The sequence below is a fragment of the Sesamum indicum genome, linkage group LG3, assembly GCF_026168435.1.
Source record: "Sesamum indicum cultivar Baizhima isolate 11 linkage group LG3, ASM2616843v1, whole genome shotgun sequence".
Lineage (NCBI taxonomy): Eukaryota > Viridiplantae > Streptophyta > Magnoliopsida > Lamiales > Pedaliaceae > Sesamum > Sesamum indicum.
The window spans coordinates 26,421,076-26,437,956 of NC_142659.1; the positions used below are offsets into that span (position 1 = coordinate 26,421,076).

General features: G+C 36.3%; 2 protein-coding genes across 5 annotated transcripts; one reads left to right on the top strand and one right to left on the bottom strand.

The window, feature by feature from the left end:
* Nucleotides 1-605: 605 nt before the first annotated feature.
* LOC105158845 (chaperone protein dnaJ 10) lies at nt 606-12,061 on the top strand. 4 transcript variants are annotated; one of them, XM_088878629.1, is made up of 12 exons: nt 631-765; nt 865-897; nt 973-1,119; nt 3,184-3,243; nt 4,221-4,303; nt 4,425-4,584; nt 6,443-6,572; nt 7,717-7,875; nt 10,844-11,022; nt 11,111-11,191; nt 11,279-11,437; nt 11,714-12,061. In XM_088878629.1, the coding sequence occupies exons 3-12, from the start codon at nt 1,033-1,035 to the stop codon at nt 11,804-11,806; spliced, it is 1,191 nt and encodes a 396-aa protein (XP_088734755.1). In that variant the 5' UTR covers nt 631-765; nt 865-897; nt 973-1,032; the 3' UTR covers nt 11,807-12,061. The 4 variants fall into 4 exon arrangements, with proteins under 4 accessions (XP_011074038.1, XP_088734756.1, XP_088734755.1 ...); XM_011075736.3 differs by lacking the exon at nt 865-897 and having other exon boundaries at nt 606-765; XM_088878630.1 differs by lacking the exon at nt 865-897 and having other exon boundaries at nt 619-770.
* Nucleotides 12,062-12,896: 835 nt separating this feature from the next.
* On the bottom strand, nt 12,897-16,791 carry LOC105158846 (secondary thiamine-phosphate synthase enzyme). Its single transcript, XM_011075739.3, has 7 exons — nt 16,321-16,791; nt 15,602-15,662; nt 15,375-15,469; nt 15,262-15,295; nt 14,139-14,193; nt 14,003-14,045; nt 12,897-13,286 (listed from the first exon to the last, which is right to left on the bottom strand). Exons 1-7 carry the CDS (start codon nt 16,600-16,602, stop codon nt 13,215-13,217), a joined length of 642 nt encoding a protein of 213 aa, XP_011074041.1. The 5' UTR covers nt 16,603-16,791; the 3' UTR covers nt 12,897-13,214.
* Nucleotides 16,792-16,881: the final 90 nt, after the last annotated feature.

Sequence of the window (16,881 nt, forward strand, 5' to 3'; positions counted from 1 at the left end):
ATACATTATTAATAGATTGAAAATTTAAATTACCTCCATTGAGATTTGCCAAAATGATCAAGTATTCGTGTTGTTGGTGATCATTCATACCGTTAATTGAATTGAAAAATTAAGTGGGTCACAGGTTGCTGGCTCAATTATGGTCTGACCAGTAATGTTATATTCATTTTTTTCTCATAAATATTTAACTTTTGGTTAAGGATATATATTTATCAATTTCTTTTAGGAAGCATATATGAGTTGTCGGTTATAATATATTTGCTGTATATCTACTATATATATATATATATTAATTTATACTGCATTTTTAATTTAAATTCTTCACTTATCAAAAAAATTAATTAAAAATAATTTAGTAATAATTTAATGTGTAAAATACTAAAATATATTGAGAATAATATAATTGTTTAAGGTATGAGGGACATTTTTGTTCAATATGAGGGTAGGTATTATATTTGTTAGTTTAGTATAGTAAATATTATATGACGACTAATTCATGAAGGCAAAATGTATTTTATCCAATTATAATTATAAATATATATTTTTTATTAAAAATAATAAGTATTTGTGTAATTAGCCCGATTTTTCGACCTAACCAAAGTGGAATGTGAATTTACTGCGGCAAAACACGTTTCCCAAATTCACGAGCTTTTCAAGTACGCAGGCGGTCCCACTCGAGCACCAGTCATTAGTCAACGCCATTGGAGGTGGAGGCAGAACGACTCAGCAGCTCTTACTCTGACGCCATTCAAATCCATTTTCAAGGTAAGGTGAATTGCTGATCATCTGTTGTTTCATATCCTTGAATTCACTACACCTTCTTCGCTTTCCTTGTTCTAGATTTGTTTACTGTTTTTTGTTCAGGGCCTGTTTCCCCTTTCCTTTATCTGGGTAAAGGTGAAGATTTCGTTGCTAATCTTGTTACAGTTTTTTTGGGTAAGGCGAGAATTTCAATGATTGATCTTGTTGCAGTATCTCGTTGGAAGTTTGATCCAGTTTGTTGGCTCGTCATTCAACTAGGGCAGCAACACGATGGTGAAGGAGACCGAGTACTACGATGTGCTGGGTGTGAGCCCCACGGCTACCGAGGCCGAGATTAAGAAAGCTTATTACGTTAAGGTTTGATTTTGTTCTCGCTTCCGCCATAGTTTGTTTTGAGAAAGTTTCGGGGGTTTGGGGCATTTGAATTAAAGCAGTCTGAGGCTCTGATTTTACCAGCTCCGGAAGGATTTTTTTGTTTTTACCGGGTTTCTGGAACTGTTATGTCATCAGGCATTTGAATTGTGCATATGATTTCTAATTGTCCAAGATCTCTGTTAGATGACTCCATATTTAGTATATAAAGTTGAAAAATAAAGCTTTTGCTGGGAGATGGGATTGGTAGGAATTTGATGGGACAGTCCGAGTTCTGAGATGAAGTATGTCAGATTTATTTGATGAGTTTGCCTTGTACATCTTTCACTGGATGGTTAAGAAGAAGTAGCATGTAGAAAGAACGCCTATTTGAAGCAACCTGGTTCTGTCTGATGGTTCAGATGATGCTTTTGGAGGGCTGTACATGGGTATTGTTAATGTGATTGGATGAATAACATGGGGCCTGATGCTTTTTCTTCAACTTTTTTAATATGTTGGAATGGTGAAAAGCAATTTGCTTTTCTGAAGTTTAATGTGTGGAAGGATGCACCAGATTAAAAGTCTTTTGACTATTATTTCATGGCAAAATAGAGTAATTCCACAGCAGTGAGCTAATAGGTTTATCATCTGCATAATGGGTCCTGAAAGCAGTAATCAGTAGATTTCTTTTCTCTGTGTCCATCTAGACATAAAGAACTAACCTCTGAATGGCGTACCCCTTGGACTCTCCAGTAATCGCCTAGGTAGCAGATTTTATGCTATCTCAACTTTTACCACCACTAAAACCTAGAAATATTACCTGAAAAATGGGGGAAAGGAAAATCTCCTAAAGAATGTTAGACATTACCCTCCATGATATCTATTTTGCAGCTTCAGGCTGCGAAGCAGAAGTTCTGCCTTTCCCCTGTTTCCTGCTCTTGAGGGTAACACAATCCTTTCATATAGCTTTTCAGGGAAGAGGTGGAAGATATGCTAAAATGGTTAGGAACCAAATTGCATCGCTTATGTACTATATATGCAAGTCCCTGTTTCTTCCTCATTTCGGTTTTGAAATTTACCAGAAATGTTTACCTTGGTGGATCACCATGTCCTCATTTGCAAATACTGTTTGTTTCTCGAGATGTGTGATTTAGATATTTTCATGTCGTATCTCTCGACTACAATCTAAGCCAAAAAGTTCATGAGGTTCTTTTGTGATACAAAGTTTCCACTTTTAATACAGGACATGAAGAGGAAATAGTATCCAATGTTACATCTAATACCTGCACCATATCAACACCTATTACTGTTCCCTGTGCTGCCAATTCACCACTCTGCTGCAGCCCCTCAACTACTGGAAGAAGTTTGAATATGTTCTAGTTTTGTAGATCAAGAGGGGAGGAGGCCGGTGATATTACTTCATGCTTTAGTCTTCTTGTACACTTTTGTTGTTTATGCATAAGGAAGCTATTAGATTTAAATTGGATGGCAAAAATTAGGATGAAAGAAAAGGGAGGGAAAGAAACTAGTTGAAAATAAAGTATGGAACTTATAAGTTGAATAGTTTGAAAGCATGAAAGAAATAGGGAAAAGTATTTGGAAGTTGCAAAGGATGTCGAGAAATGAAATTATGCTTGAACATGATGGAATTTCTGATGAAATTAACTCCTATTGCTTGCTTCTAACTGTAGTCTCGTTTGCTATAATCTTTCACTAATGAGTTGGGTTTTCTGAAAGCAGTTTTGATTTACAAAAATTGTAATGACATTTTTGCTCTGGTACGTTTGTTAATTTTCTGACCTGGAAAAATGAAGATATAATCTGTTCACAAGTACATATAGCAGGTGCCAGGTGGAGCTCATTCTGGTGATCTGTATTTCTTTCTTATTAAATTAATACTGTTGCATGCTTCGTTTCGGTGGTCAATATACTGGTCTTTCTTGCCATGTTCTGGAAGTTGGTCTTGAAAATGAAAATTAAAAGTATCCTATTTTGCGTTCCCAAATCTGATTAAATTTGTTTCGGGGATTGTTTTCCCGTTTCAACTGAGGTTGGTTTTGGATGATGTAGGCTAGGCAAGTTCATCCAGACAAAAACCCCAATGATCCTTTGGCAGCTCAAAATTTTCAGGTAATATCACCAGTTTCTCACTTTTTAGCATGCATTCTTGATGTCTTCATTAAACTCTTAGAAACTTGGAATGCATATCTCTTCCTTCTCGCCTTAAACAAACTTGGATTTGAACTTCATCTAGGAATAACAAGGGAAAATTAATCTCAAGGCTAAAACACACACACATCTTTTAACTATTGGAGAATGTTTGGAGACACCAAATATCCTTATGCCATTTTTAAACAAAAAAAGAAAAAGAAATTGTTAATTTGGCTCTTATCTTGTTACAGCTGTAACATTTTGTCTTAATGTTACTCGAATCATTTATTATACTTCACTTAGCATATGTTGTAAATGGGCTAACGTGCCTGGTAATGGTGGAAAAACTGCAATCAAATATTAAAAATGAAATTACAATCTCATTTAAGTAATTCTGGAAACTATTATCTAATATAAACGAAAGGAAATTTCTTTTCCCGCTAGTAACAATATACATTTGTCAAGAGTAACATTCAACAGTACTTTGAGGCCATTTGGTAAAAATCTGACAACTTACAGAATGCAAAATGTCAGCTGCTAGTTTGTGAACATAAATATCCTTAAAACTATGTTGTGTAAAGCTCAGAATTTGAAGGATGCCTACATTCTTAGAATAATTTAGATTATATACTCATGAAGATTGACTTGATTTTCTCTTCTAGTAAGAAATTTGTGAGATTAACTTCAACTTGAAAGGAGCACTTACATATTTAGCAACAGTTAACTAGCATAGCCTACATAGACATATTTACAATAGAATTAACATTCAGTATCTGTGTAAATAGTTAAAAGTTTCTTATGGCCTTTCAATCAAAAGTTCCTACTATGTGTTATATATATACATTAAAGAGTAGTGTGCTAGTATTCACCAGGAGAAAGAAGAGTAGTTAGCTAGTGTTTTATGTTTTGATTTGATGCATAATTTAAGTTGTATTTCCTACTGCATTTTCAATCAGATTTTGGGTGAGGCATATCAAGTGTTGAGTGATCCTGCACAAAGACAGGCTTATGATGCTTATGGGAAATCAGGAATTTCTACGTGAGTTTGCTTTGAGATTTATAACATATTTTGCTTTTGCATAATCCTGATATTTTGTTATAAATATTTGAGGTTAACATCCATTTCTGAGAATGCTTTTATTGTGGCTGATTCCTTTCAGAGAATCAATTATTGATCCTGCAGCAATCTTTGCCATGCTTTTTGGAAGTGAGCTTTTTGAGGAATACATTGGCCAGCTTGCAATGGCGTCCATGGCTTCCTTGGATGTCTTCACAGAAGGAGAAGAGTTTGATACAAAAAAGTTGCAGGAGAAAATGCGGGTAATTTTCTGATGTTTCCTAGTTTATTGTATTGAAACTACTTCCACTTATGTTTCTGTTTAATTAAGTTGCCATGGTTGATAGAAGTACGTGAGGGCATTATAGGAAGGTGGGATTAGAAGGGCTAATGTGTATACTGTTTTCTTTTCTTTTCCAAGTGCATTTTGCCTGTAAAGATTCCAAATGTCATCTATAAGTTTTAGTAACTTCTTCATGAATTATGCCTCAATTTGGTGGTTGTCTTTGCTGAGACATTAAGTACACGGGTGCTATTGGGGTGGACTTTTAGGTCTGCAGGTCCTTATCCGTGACGTGATTGCGAGGGCCGTTGTTATGCAAGGAAGAGAACCATATCTTTGTAACTTCTTTGGATTGGATGCATGATCATGGTTGCGGAAGTGCAGGGGGAAGACTGGGGAGCATCGACTGATGGGTTGACAAGCAGCTTCAGCTAGTAAATATGAGGATACCTTAGGCCTATCATATTGAGGGTCATGAACCATTTGCTTCTCTGAAGGCTGTTGGTGTGTAAGAATTTGGGATAATAACATCCATGTCACCTTGGTTTCCAACATGTGAGATACTCCATCATCTAGGTTTTGAAAATTACATCCACCTCCTAAAGCTATAATAGGAAGAGGTGCAGTCCTGAATCCAATATTTGCTGTCAATATCCTTATGAAGGACATGTTGTGGCTCAGGGTGATTAAACAATGGAAATTATCTCCTATTGTATTGGACACAGATATGGAGGATATTACTGCTTGAGTCTTCTATAGTCATCCTGTTCAGTATTATCGTGTCTATTCTTATCTCCATGCTTTTATTGGGCTTCCAGTTAAACAGCTTCATTAGTTCTTTGGATTCTGGAGATGTTTTAGCTTCTGTGCCTGCAGAAGACACCAAAAACAATGACAGGACCATAAGATGTCCAAATTCTCACCATTGGTGCTTTGTATTCTTGGCCCTAGTTTTAGAATTTTTGCTGCTTTTGGAACAAAGAAACTAAAGTATTAAGTTGACTGATTTCTAGCATAGAAATAGACTGAATAGTAAGTTAACACTTTCCATCCAGCCTTTCATTGAATCAACATTAACTTGTCCCTCAAAGATCGTTTGTTATGGAATTTTTGAAGATGATCTGAGGGAGAAATCCTCTACAACATTAACTGATATTTATTTCTAATTTCATACAGTGGCACAGCTTGTAATATTTCCCTAAACCAGTACACCATGAAACATGAATTATTGGCAGATGAACAGTATACATGCAAGCATGCAACTGAGGTACTGGGGAATACCTTGCTAAGATATCTGGTTCCCATTCTTTATTGGCGCATTTGTATCAGATTCTTGTTATGGACTGAGGTGAACACTTATCCATAGATGATGTCATACTCTGTTGAACTGAAATAGGAGGAGGAGAAAAATCAATGACTCTTAGGGGATAAAAAAATGCATCAAGGAATATTGATTTCCCACCATAATCGCAATATCAAAAGGAGGTCTACTGAAGTCTTGCACTCTGAAATCTCCTTAGAGAATAGGAGTCTTTGATATGAATGCGTTAAGTTTGTTTTAGATGTCCTACAAATGTCAAGAATTGTTAAAGAGCAAGTAGCACATAGAGGAGATTGAATTCCGTACTTGTCACCAATATCAGTTGAAGACTTCATTCAGATGAAAAATATTCAAATTGAACTAGAGGATATCTTGTGGCATAGAAATCCATTTTCCGTGTAATCGCCCCAAAAAGATATTGAAAGTTTTGATTAGTGTCCTTTATTCTATATAAGGTTTATATCTTCTTTTTTCATTTTACAAAGTTTTAGGTTTTCTATTTTCCTTGTAACTTTAGACTGTTCAACGGGAAAGGGAAGAGAAGCTTGCTGGTATACTCAAAGATAGACTCAACCTGTATGTCCAAGGAAATAAAGAAGAATTCATCCATCAGGCTGAGGCCGAAGTAGCAAGGCTTTCCAATGCTGGTACGACATCCCTCTCATTACAGTTTCTCTTATTATTTCTTACTTGTAGCTTTTGTTGTTCAGACTCTCTATTTTGGGCCCAGAGGTCTTACTCTGTGGGCTCTCAGAGGGGCAGGTCTTCCATCGAACAAAAAAAATATAATCACTTGCCTTGTATGTTTAATAATATCTATGTTTGTATAGAGATATGGAAATGGGAGCAATTTGAAGGACATCCAACAATGGTGTGCTGGGTGTACTGCCCGTAATTGAGTTGTTCAGCAGTGAATGAATCATTTCAATTATGAATAACTGTCATATGCAAAAGTGAATGGCCACTAAGGCCAATGGACCATTGCCTGGTAGATGGCCCAACCTTGAGTGGCTTAAGTGCCGCAATTTTGAATAGATTGAAATAATTATTGGGATTGGTTGACATGAAAATGCAAGTCGTGTTTTACTATTGATTAAAAAATCATTATTTGTAAAATTGTTATTTCCTTAAGTTTCATCACTGAATTTGTTAGAGAATTCGGATAGATTAATATATTACCCATCTCTAAGTTGTTTAATATAGTGGCTTTCAATTCATTGACCTTCAGTTGAATTCTTTGCTTTTTTTCTCTCCATAGGACCAAACACCGCCCTGCTTCTTACAGTTGGGGCAATTGGTGTACCTACACCATTTGGAAAGATCTGCCAAATTAGGTTCTAGTTGTCAAAGGAAGTAGTTTTTTGACTCTAGTCCTATTTAACAGAATGCTACTTGGTCAAGTGACAAAAACATTAATTAGAAAATGGTGGCTTTGGGTGATGATGAGGTGAAAACTGCGTTCATCATTCATGTCCTGAGAGGAAGATTTTCCTTTCTCAATGTAGTTCCTGCAAACAAAACTAAGGATTGTGAATCATGCTTCTCAGTGGGGATATTCTTATTGAAACTGATTGCTATATGATAGAAGCCACAACTTAAATTCACAAACTTCAAAAAGTATGTTATTCAGGGTAGAAAGAGTCCTGGGGCAAGTTTGAAGCAAAAATTAACTTCACTAAGAAAGGCGCATTATATTGTCACATTTTGCTATTCTTACTATGTGGTTATTGTATCTGTTTGTTGCAGCTTTTGTAGAACTTTTTTCCTTAATGACTTAATGTTCTTCCACAGCTTATGGTGTGGATATGCTCAGTACCATTGGCTATATATATGCAAGGCAGGCAGCAAAAGAGCTTGGAAAGAAGGTGATCTTCTTGGGCATGCCATTTGTTGCTGAGTGGTTCAGAAATAAAGGACACTTTATCAAATCCCAAGTTACTGCTGCAACAGGTTAGTGTTAATTTTGTGATTTCTACCAGAAGTTGCTTTTGATGGTCTTACATTTCCCAGACCAAACACTTGCTTTGTTTCCTCATCTTTGTTTATCCAGATCAATTCATGCCTCCATGGTCTGCCAGCTTATATTTTACAGTTTTAGACTCTATCCATTTCAGGCTGCAAGCTCTTTCATTTGGTAGTTTGTTGATGCGAACAAGTGCAAAAGCTGAAGATATAGAATATATAAGAACTTGAGGATGTAGGAAGTGAACCGTGCCATTGTGCAATGCAATACAGAATTTATCCTCACATAGTTTATAAATTTTCTGGGGGCAACATGCGATAATGTTGCTCTTGCTTATTTCCAACAGGACAAGTTCTTTCCCTGTTCATTCCCCTAAATGATCTTCATCGTCACCATTGACCACCTCAATCATTGTATTTTTGAACTGGCATAGCACCTCCTTGCTCCTAGAACTACTTGGACCAGACCAAGTAACCTTCAGCCAAAGTGCCTCCACTGTTCATGGAACTTGGGAACATGGATCTTACCATTTCCTTTGACTTGGATATTACCACTGTTGAACCATTGTAACATCAGCCTTTCATGTCCATTTCCTTTTACATTCCTTCAACTAGCATATATCACCATTTTTGAGGTCTAAATATTTTGATGAAGGTGCTGGCGAAACAACCGTGCATACAAGCATTTCAACTGCCAAAAAGAAAAAAAAGGGAAGAGAAGATGTTAAAAATTACCTGAAGTTTCTCAAAATTATTCCTGATTGAATGGAAGTCCAAGATTAATCCATTTCACTTATACTTTCCCATTATAGATCTCAATTCATTAGCTTTACCTCTCAACTCCTAGAGTGTCCTCCAAAAAAAATGACACTTTAACCTCTTCCATTCCTGAATTCACCGTGATTTTTGTCATTAGCTTTGTCTCATTTATGCTTGTTTGCTTGAAATAGAAAATATGAAAATGATTGGAATTACGTTCTAAGTGAACTTTTAGATGTAAAAGCCAAAAGGCCATCTGAAAAATTCTTAGATGTTTGGTAGTTAATGTTAACTGGACTTTTAGAATAAGTCATTTCTCCAAAAGTAAGAAACTATAGCTTCTGCAAATTACGTTTACCCCATCCTCTAGATTATTGAAAGTTGACATGTTCCAATTGTAGTTCCAATGCATTTTTAAAATATACATTTACCAAACATATTTGTTAATGCCAAAGGACTTCTCAAGTTTCATTTATTAAAAAGCACATTTTCTAGATGGATTTCCATTTTGGAAGTGCTCCTAAACATGCACTGTTCCTCCCTGTTCAACAACAGAGCTACTGTGGTTTAGCTATCAGTTCTTTAACTCTTTGTATGTCTATATTCTTCTCTGGTATTATGAAAAATAGGCCCGAGAAGATAAAGAGGAGTGAAACGTAAATAGATAAGCAATGATATATTTAGTTAAAGATAAAGAACAATGAACCTATAAGGCAGCTCATTGTATTCATGTCTAATGTGCTAATATTAAGATTTCACTGTGATTTAACAAGTAATTCCTCTTGTTTCTATTTCTTCTGGCTTTCCCTTTGCACTCATTAAGGTATTCAGTCCATACCAGTCATTTCCTCCATCTTCTTTTTACTCTTCATATAAGATGGGATTTGCTTTAATATACCCTCATTATGAGAAACTTTTGTCTCTGATTGTCTTTGGTAATCCTTCTGCTTGTAAGTTTTCAGTTACCCATATGTGGCAAGGACTACAAGGCCTCTGACAGCATTTTTTCAGCTGCATGATTCTCGTTTTGGGGCTTGTCATAGTAAACATAAGGTTTAGGGTTAATTGCAGTTACCTTTCGCTGATAGCAAAATCATCCCCTCTAAATTTCGCATTGTTAAATGATCAATTTACTAAATGACCATTCTACCCCTGGGTGTTTTAGTAATGTTTTTATACCCCTGTCTTTGGAAAACGGATTCAAAACACTCTTTTCTAGTAGACTTGTGGTAAGGATACATTTTTCACGTCTTTGTAATTGAAGGATGCATTACCCTAATCACTTCAAATTCTTGAGGAATTTCACTTTTTCATACAAGACGTACAAAAGCATTTGGATCTATTGATTTTTCTTCAATCAAAATATGCCCAATCCTGTAAAATCTTAAAAATCAACTTTTCTGCCTCCTCCACTGCCCATCCCCTCCTGTCTTCTTGCTGTTCTTCACCACCATCCTCACCTCCTCATTCCCTATGTATTATTGTCTTACCATTGCATCTTTCCTTTGCTCCTCCCCTCTCCACTACCTTCTCCTCTCTCCTGTTGCAGTCTCTCTCCATTTGCTGCTCAACATTTCCTCTGGGATGCCGGTCACCCTCGCTATCCTCTCTCTCTCTCTCCACTCATGACCACTCCCTCCCTCTCATTTTCTTCGTGGCCATCCTCAGGAAGAAAAGACACGTGATAGCTGAATCAGAGCAAGAATTGACACAGAAAATAGACAAGAAAAGAATATAAATTACATTTTTTTTTAAATATTTCAATCCTTAAGACTGTAGGAAGTAGTTGACCAAATCATTTTTCTGAGAAATGCAAAAAGGGTTTTAGTGTACCATATATCTGGGGGACCGCAAGTTAGCCTGTCTAGTTATTACATTGACATCCTGTCGAAGTTTCAGATCTTATCAAGAATGTTGTCATTAGCAGAATATAAAGACAGTTGGGATAGGGGTAAAAGGGAAGTTTGCTAAATTTTGATGATGTCCTAAATTTTTGTCCAAATCATAACAGCATGGAAGTCTGGGAAACTTAGAGAATTTTTTCTTTTCTGTAATTATGCAAGAGAGAAGAAACAGTTGATAATTTAGATTTTCAGACTGGAGGTAGGTGTAATTAGCATTAGCAGAAGTTAAAATTGTTTGTGATGCTCTAACCAATTTTATTTTTGGGATAAAAATAATTCTTTTGTTGCATTAGGTGCAATTGCTTTGATCCAGCTGCAAGAAGACATGAAAAGACAGCTGAGTGCTGAAGGAAATTACACTGAAGAAGAACTTGAAGAGTACATGCAATCACACAAGAAGTTAATGATTGATTCCCTGTGGAAGCTCAATGTGGCTGATATAGAAGCCACCCTCTCCCGAGTTTGTCAGATGGTTGTCCAGGAGTGACTACTTTTTGGATGTGGCTTTCGTTTTTTATCATCATAATTTGTTGATTGTAATTCATTTATGTCCTCCTTAGGTTCTACAAGATAACACTGCAAAGAAAGAGGAGCTCCGTTTGCGTGCAAAGGGTTTGAAAACCCTTGGCAAAATTTTCCAGGTAAGCATGGGCAAAATTCTCATTAGTCTCACTTTTATCTTTCTGTTCAATATGTAAATAGTTTTTGCTTGAATTTTGTTATTTCAGAGGGTGAAATCAGTTAATGGAAATGACAGTGAGAGTATGTTAAGCGATCCAATCCACAAATTGAATAAAAGTGAACCAAGTAACACAAGTGCTACGTCGAACACATCTGCAAGATCTTTAAGCAACGAAGAAGGGCCTTATATTGCATCTGGAGCCCAGGTACAACTTCCTTCCCCCCAACACAAGAATGAAGAGTTAGAAGTTGTGGTTGGAATTTGCCTATTATTGTTGGAAATACATTTCCAACTTGGAGCCATTTTACATTCCCACCCCCCTCCCCTGGGCAGAAGGAAAAAGGATGGGCGAACAAGAAAAATGTTGCTATCTGCTTAAAAGTAACATAATCACACCTGTTATTTTTAATTTGTCTCGTCAACCTATGAGCTGCACATTCTCAATATTTGGTCTAATAAGGACATGAACGGACTTTTTCAGAGCCCATACGTGGAGTCTCCCCAGTTTGCTGGAGCTCAATTCAACAACTTCCCGATGCCAACTGCACCACCTGGTGCTCACAGGCAACCATAAGCATGCGGGTAATCGAGAGCATCCATATTACAGTGGGTGCCGGTGTGTATTTTGCTTGTCAACTGATCAAGTAGTGTATATCATTTCTTCATTGTGTTGTATCATGTAGAATTTTGTGGCTACCTAATTCGAGCTGGCGTGGTTTTATGTATTTGGCCCAGAATGAGAAATATACTTTGGCATAGCAGTTGTGATGAGTGATTACATCCGTTGGTCTACTATTAAGTGAACTGTTTAGGAGTGCTTTTCCCAGGAGTCTCTGTTTCATCTCTGATTTCTCATCTTTTGCTACTCTTAAGAATAAATCAACACGGACAGGCTCATGGATTCGCTTATTAAAAAGGGTGTTTGCAAAAGCTTAAATTAAGTGCTTTTCAAATCACAGTTTAAGTTGAGCTAAATGAAAGTGTTTGGAACTGCAATTTTGCTTGTGCTTCTCTTGAATTAAGCTAAAATAAGCTTAAAAGAAGCTGCTTATTACAGGTTAAGCGATTTCTGTAAATAAATTGAACTTATTTATGATTTGTTTGCCTCGATGAATTTCTGTATTTCGAAATTCAAATAACCAACCGTGGAAATTTAAGTAATTATATAACGAAAAGTAAAACATATTTATATATTTTGAAAGAGAAATAGCTTTATTATAGGAAAATCCATAAGTTTCACATGGAGGGAAATGAGGTAGAAACCAAGGAACTCCTCAAACTTGAGCCAATTGTAGATGATGACGCTACGAAATTAAGACCATTATATTTCTGTTGGACAGATATTCCTCCAAAAGGATAATTGCACCGAATTTTTAAAAAACATAATTACATATAAAGCTTTAGTTGTTTAAAAAATTACACCCTCATACTTATGGCTTATTATAAGCCGAATAAACCTTTTCTAATCCAACTACCTATATAAGTACATTCCCACATACATTAGCTTGCAAAAAAAATATAAAGATAATTTGATTAGAAAATTTTTATTTAATCTGCAATGAATTAGTAAAAAATCACTTGAAAGTAAATAATTTTGTTGATATAAACAAATTTCTCAAATTATGATTATGAGTATAAACTAAATACTAAATAATCCAAAAACAAAAACAAAGAAAATGATTATATGATCCGGCAATTGCTAATTTGCGTCTCCTAGTTCCAAGTTCTTCAGTACAACTCTCAACTGCCTGCCTGCCTGCTTATTAATACACCACACACATTTAGCTGTGGGCAAAAGGCTCTTTGAAAACTCTACTTAGGAATAAACAGGTCAAATCAGTGCAAACTCATCGATTGTTCCAATCTGTTAGCCTCCACTATCCACACTCCAATATTGTACTCAGTCAGGAGACATGCGAATCCTCATTATATATATCTTACAGGGAAATCTAGTTTAAATATGTTTAACTGAATGCAACTTCTTATATTCCATTTAGAGTGATCACAATCTTGCGTGGAGTAGCAGCATCCCGGTGCTCGCATAGCCATATTCCCTGAAACAAATAAATGGAAATTGTTGAGAGATCCTCCGTCCAGTTAAATAGCTAATTTTGTCCACATTCCATCAATATCCTATGAGTGATCATTCATTTAATGCACAATTAGAACATCAATACTTGGTTGATAAGTGATTGTAAGACCAAGTTCATGGTACTCAAAACTGATGCTTGCTATACAACTTAGAAAATTGTATAAACAGCAAGATTAATCAAGCCAACCTTCAAAGTAGAGATGTGATGATCTGATGAGTGAGATATTACCAGATAAGCCTACATATGGATGCTGGAAATCAAATACATTTCTATCTCACCGAATGGCTTTATTCCAGCGCCTAATGGAATGTCTAGTACTTCACATTAGCCTCCATAGGTCCTCTCTGGATATATGAGCAAAATATTTCCTCTACCACAAACCAAAAGCCGTAGCACATCACATCATCACATGCACAGCCGTCGACATCCATTTGTTCACCATTAAATGAGTGTGATAGAATGTGAATCATGCACAAGATATCTGATGCTAAAATTGTACTCTGGTAAAACTTCATATTGCTTTTTTATTATCCTTATCAGATCTTGCATTCTGTTAAATACCTATTACTTCAATAATGCATTTTAAATGATAAATATACTTTTTTCTTAATTTAGGTAATTTTCCTTTCCTTTGGGAGTTGCAAAAGATGATGTGTGGCATGTATGCAAGTAAATACCTGCCATGTTCCCATGTTTAATTTTCCATCTGTGATAGGTAACCTGCATAAGTAGGTTATAATGAATGATTATTTACCAATTTGGCTTACTAGTAAATGAAAACAAAAACCAAATACAGATATTCAAATGTCTCACGTGAGAGAGCAGCCAAACATAGATGACTTGATGTGTGCAGGCATGTCGTCTGGACCTGCAATAGCAACGTGACATCAGATGCCTGTATGCATATTCTCAAGTGAAGAAAGGCAGTCAAGACAATCTACATGATCACATGTCATCTTCATGCACTTCTAATCAAATCCCCATCACATGTCAATCTTTTGTGCTTCCAATGCTTATTCTTTACAGTGAAACTTAATATACTTTTAATAAAAAGATACTTAGGATTGAATCATTTATGAAATGGAAAAACTATAAATTACTAAGAAAACAAAGAGATGTTTTGAATAATTGGAAGATATTGCTCAATAGTGGAGACTAAACTTTTTCTATGTTACCACAAGATAGAAGAACTGCCTCTTGCAAGTAAACACATTATTTTTTTATAAAGCTTACATCAACTCCCAGGAAAACCAGTTAAAGTAACTCTACAAGCACATTGTCAAGCATTAGTTTTACATATTCAACAAGTCATAATAGGACTATGATCCCATTTAGTCTGCACTATAAAGTCAACAGAAATTAAAATAAATTTTCAAGTACATGAAGTTTCCAGCACATGTTTTTAGAAGGCATGGATAGCAACTGAAGTAAATGACCATCTATAAGATAACATCCCTCTCAGTTAACTCTCGAGATAAGTCCAGCTCAGTAGGTGAAAAACTTCTAATGCTGATTTAGTGTGTGCCTTCTGAAAGTTTCCAATCCTAAACCTGTATGCACCTTTAACTCACAGTTGCTCAGTGTTTTCCTTAAACTTTTGGTGGGTGGGACAGGGTATCAGTGATGTGGGATGATGGAAACAAGTTATACAGTTCAACAGCATTTTATGGAACTGAGATGAGGAGGGATTGATTGCATTATGCCCTTTTCAATGTATCTCCTCAAAATTAATACTGGATCAACTACTGAGAATGCAGTATTTCAATCAAGATGTACTCTCAAATAACACTAATCCAGATATCACAAAGTAAATTATACATTGTAAAGAAACACACTCCTTCTACCAAAGACATTTAGTTCCAAAAGAAAAAGAGCCATTTTCACTACTGCCTTTATGATTTTCAATCAAAACCAGCGAGGAATTTTGAGAACCTACCTTCCAGGGTATGTTTCCATGGCGCAGACCTTCCCTGTTCCATGAACTTAAATAAATGAACATCATCTGCCAACAGTATGTGTCAACTGTACATCAAGAGAGCGAAAACCTACCTCTGGAACTACTTTGTTCAAAAATGTCTCCGTGTCATCTCTGACATCTGAATCGTAGTTTTCGTTTACAGTCAAAGAAGCACTTGTGTGCTGCACTGTTGTCCACACATGCATTCATATGAGGAAAACCAAGAAGAAGAAGAAGAAGAAAAGAAAATTCTTGAAATAATATGTTATAGTATCAAATTCTACACAAGAGAATGTTGAATAGGTAGAGTCAAACTTACAAAAAAGATGAGCAAGCCCACACTTAAACCCTGATAAATCCTGCCCAATCTCCTTCAAAATCTGAGACAAGCACAAAGGTAGTAAAGCAAAAACAGTGGAGCACCATAACATTTCCCCCTATTTCTTTTTGTGTAACACTTTCCTACTAAGTCCATATGGTTCCATATCAAGAGAAAGCAGGATGAAATTGTAAACAAGTATAGCACCTTAAACAAACAGTCCCCATAGTCAATAGTTTACTTGTGTATACTTTTGGCTATAAAAAGAAGTCATGCTGATACAGCGTTTCTCCTAAAATTGGATTGATTTCCCGATGTGTCTTGAATTTCTGGTAGATGCAAACATCGACTTAAATACTGTTAAATTCATTCAGTGCAAATCTGAGTTCTCCTACAAGTATAGTTTTTCCAGGAAAAACGTGCATAAGAAATATGAAAGTGGCGGTGATCTCTTCGCAATAGTCACATGTAAGGAAGCATAAAAACAGCCCAGAGAAAAAAGCAAAGAAAATCTTGCGGAAGGCAATTCGAACAAACACAACAATCTCGAGGACTAAAAATTTCACTCCAGAAATTTCAACACCAAGTGGTATGAACTTGAGTGCAGTATCCAACGAGCTTGATTCCGTTTCTGATCAATCAACAAGAAAAACCTACTCTTTTAGAGCTCAAAATGACGAAAAGGAATACCTGACCTACACAGATGGATAGATAGATACCTTGGAGGTGATGAGATGGCAGCCTCGCCTCTGGGCAGGAATGGTTACAGTCTTTTGAGCCCATTTGGGAGCAACTCCAACAGAGGGTGATGCTGTAGCCGCCATATCAATTCGACGCTGATCCACAGAAAGCTGGTGCTTCTTATACTGGTACTTGACCCTTCTTGTTGCCAATAGCAAGGATCTTGTCCTGCTGATGATGGGTACAAGCTTCGCCGGCGGAGAGGACACCAATGAGGAGGAGGGTGGGGATACCGTCGCTGAAACTACGGCCGCTTGCATTTGCACCGCCAATCCAAAGCCCGGATTAATGGATTCCGAGTGAAAATGGACTGCAAAAGATTTGAGTTTGTCAAGAGAATAATTACGATGTTGAGTTGGGTCCAGTTTGTAATAATCCCAGAGAAAAGCAGCTTTCAGGTTGGGCCCTTTGCATTTTTGTGGACTGCTATCAAACTCATCTCACCAACACAAATTAGATTTGTGAATGAATCCACAAAGTGGAGAGATATTATGACTAAGAAGGAATGGGTTGGAGTTCCATTAACAACATGCGCCTAT

Coding starts and splice junctions, on each gene's coding strand:
- LOC105158845 (XM_011075736.3), top strand. CDS start 1,033: ATGGTGAAGGAGACCGAGTACTACGATGTGCTGGGTGTGAGCCCCACG. Junction 3,244..4,220: donor TGGCAGCTCAAAATTTTCAG/GTAATATCACCA, acceptor ATTTTCAATCAG/ATTTTGGGTGAGGCATATCA. Junction 4,585..6,442: donor AGTTGCAGGAGAAAATGCGG/GTAATTTTCTGA, acceptor TTGTAACTTTAG/ACTGTTCAACGGGAAAGGGA.
- LOC105158846 (XM_011075739.3), bottom strand. CDS start 16,602: ATGCAAGCGGCCGTAGTTTCAGCGACGGTATCCCCACCCTCCTCCTCA. Junction 15,296..15,374: donor TGAACAAAGTAGTTCCAGAG/GTAGGTTTTCGC, acceptor TTCATGGAACAG/GGAAGGTCTGCGCCATGGAA. Junction 14,046..14,138: donor ATGTTTGGCTGCTCTCTCAC/GTGAGACATTTG, acceptor CTACTTATGCAG/GTTACCTATCACAGATGGAA.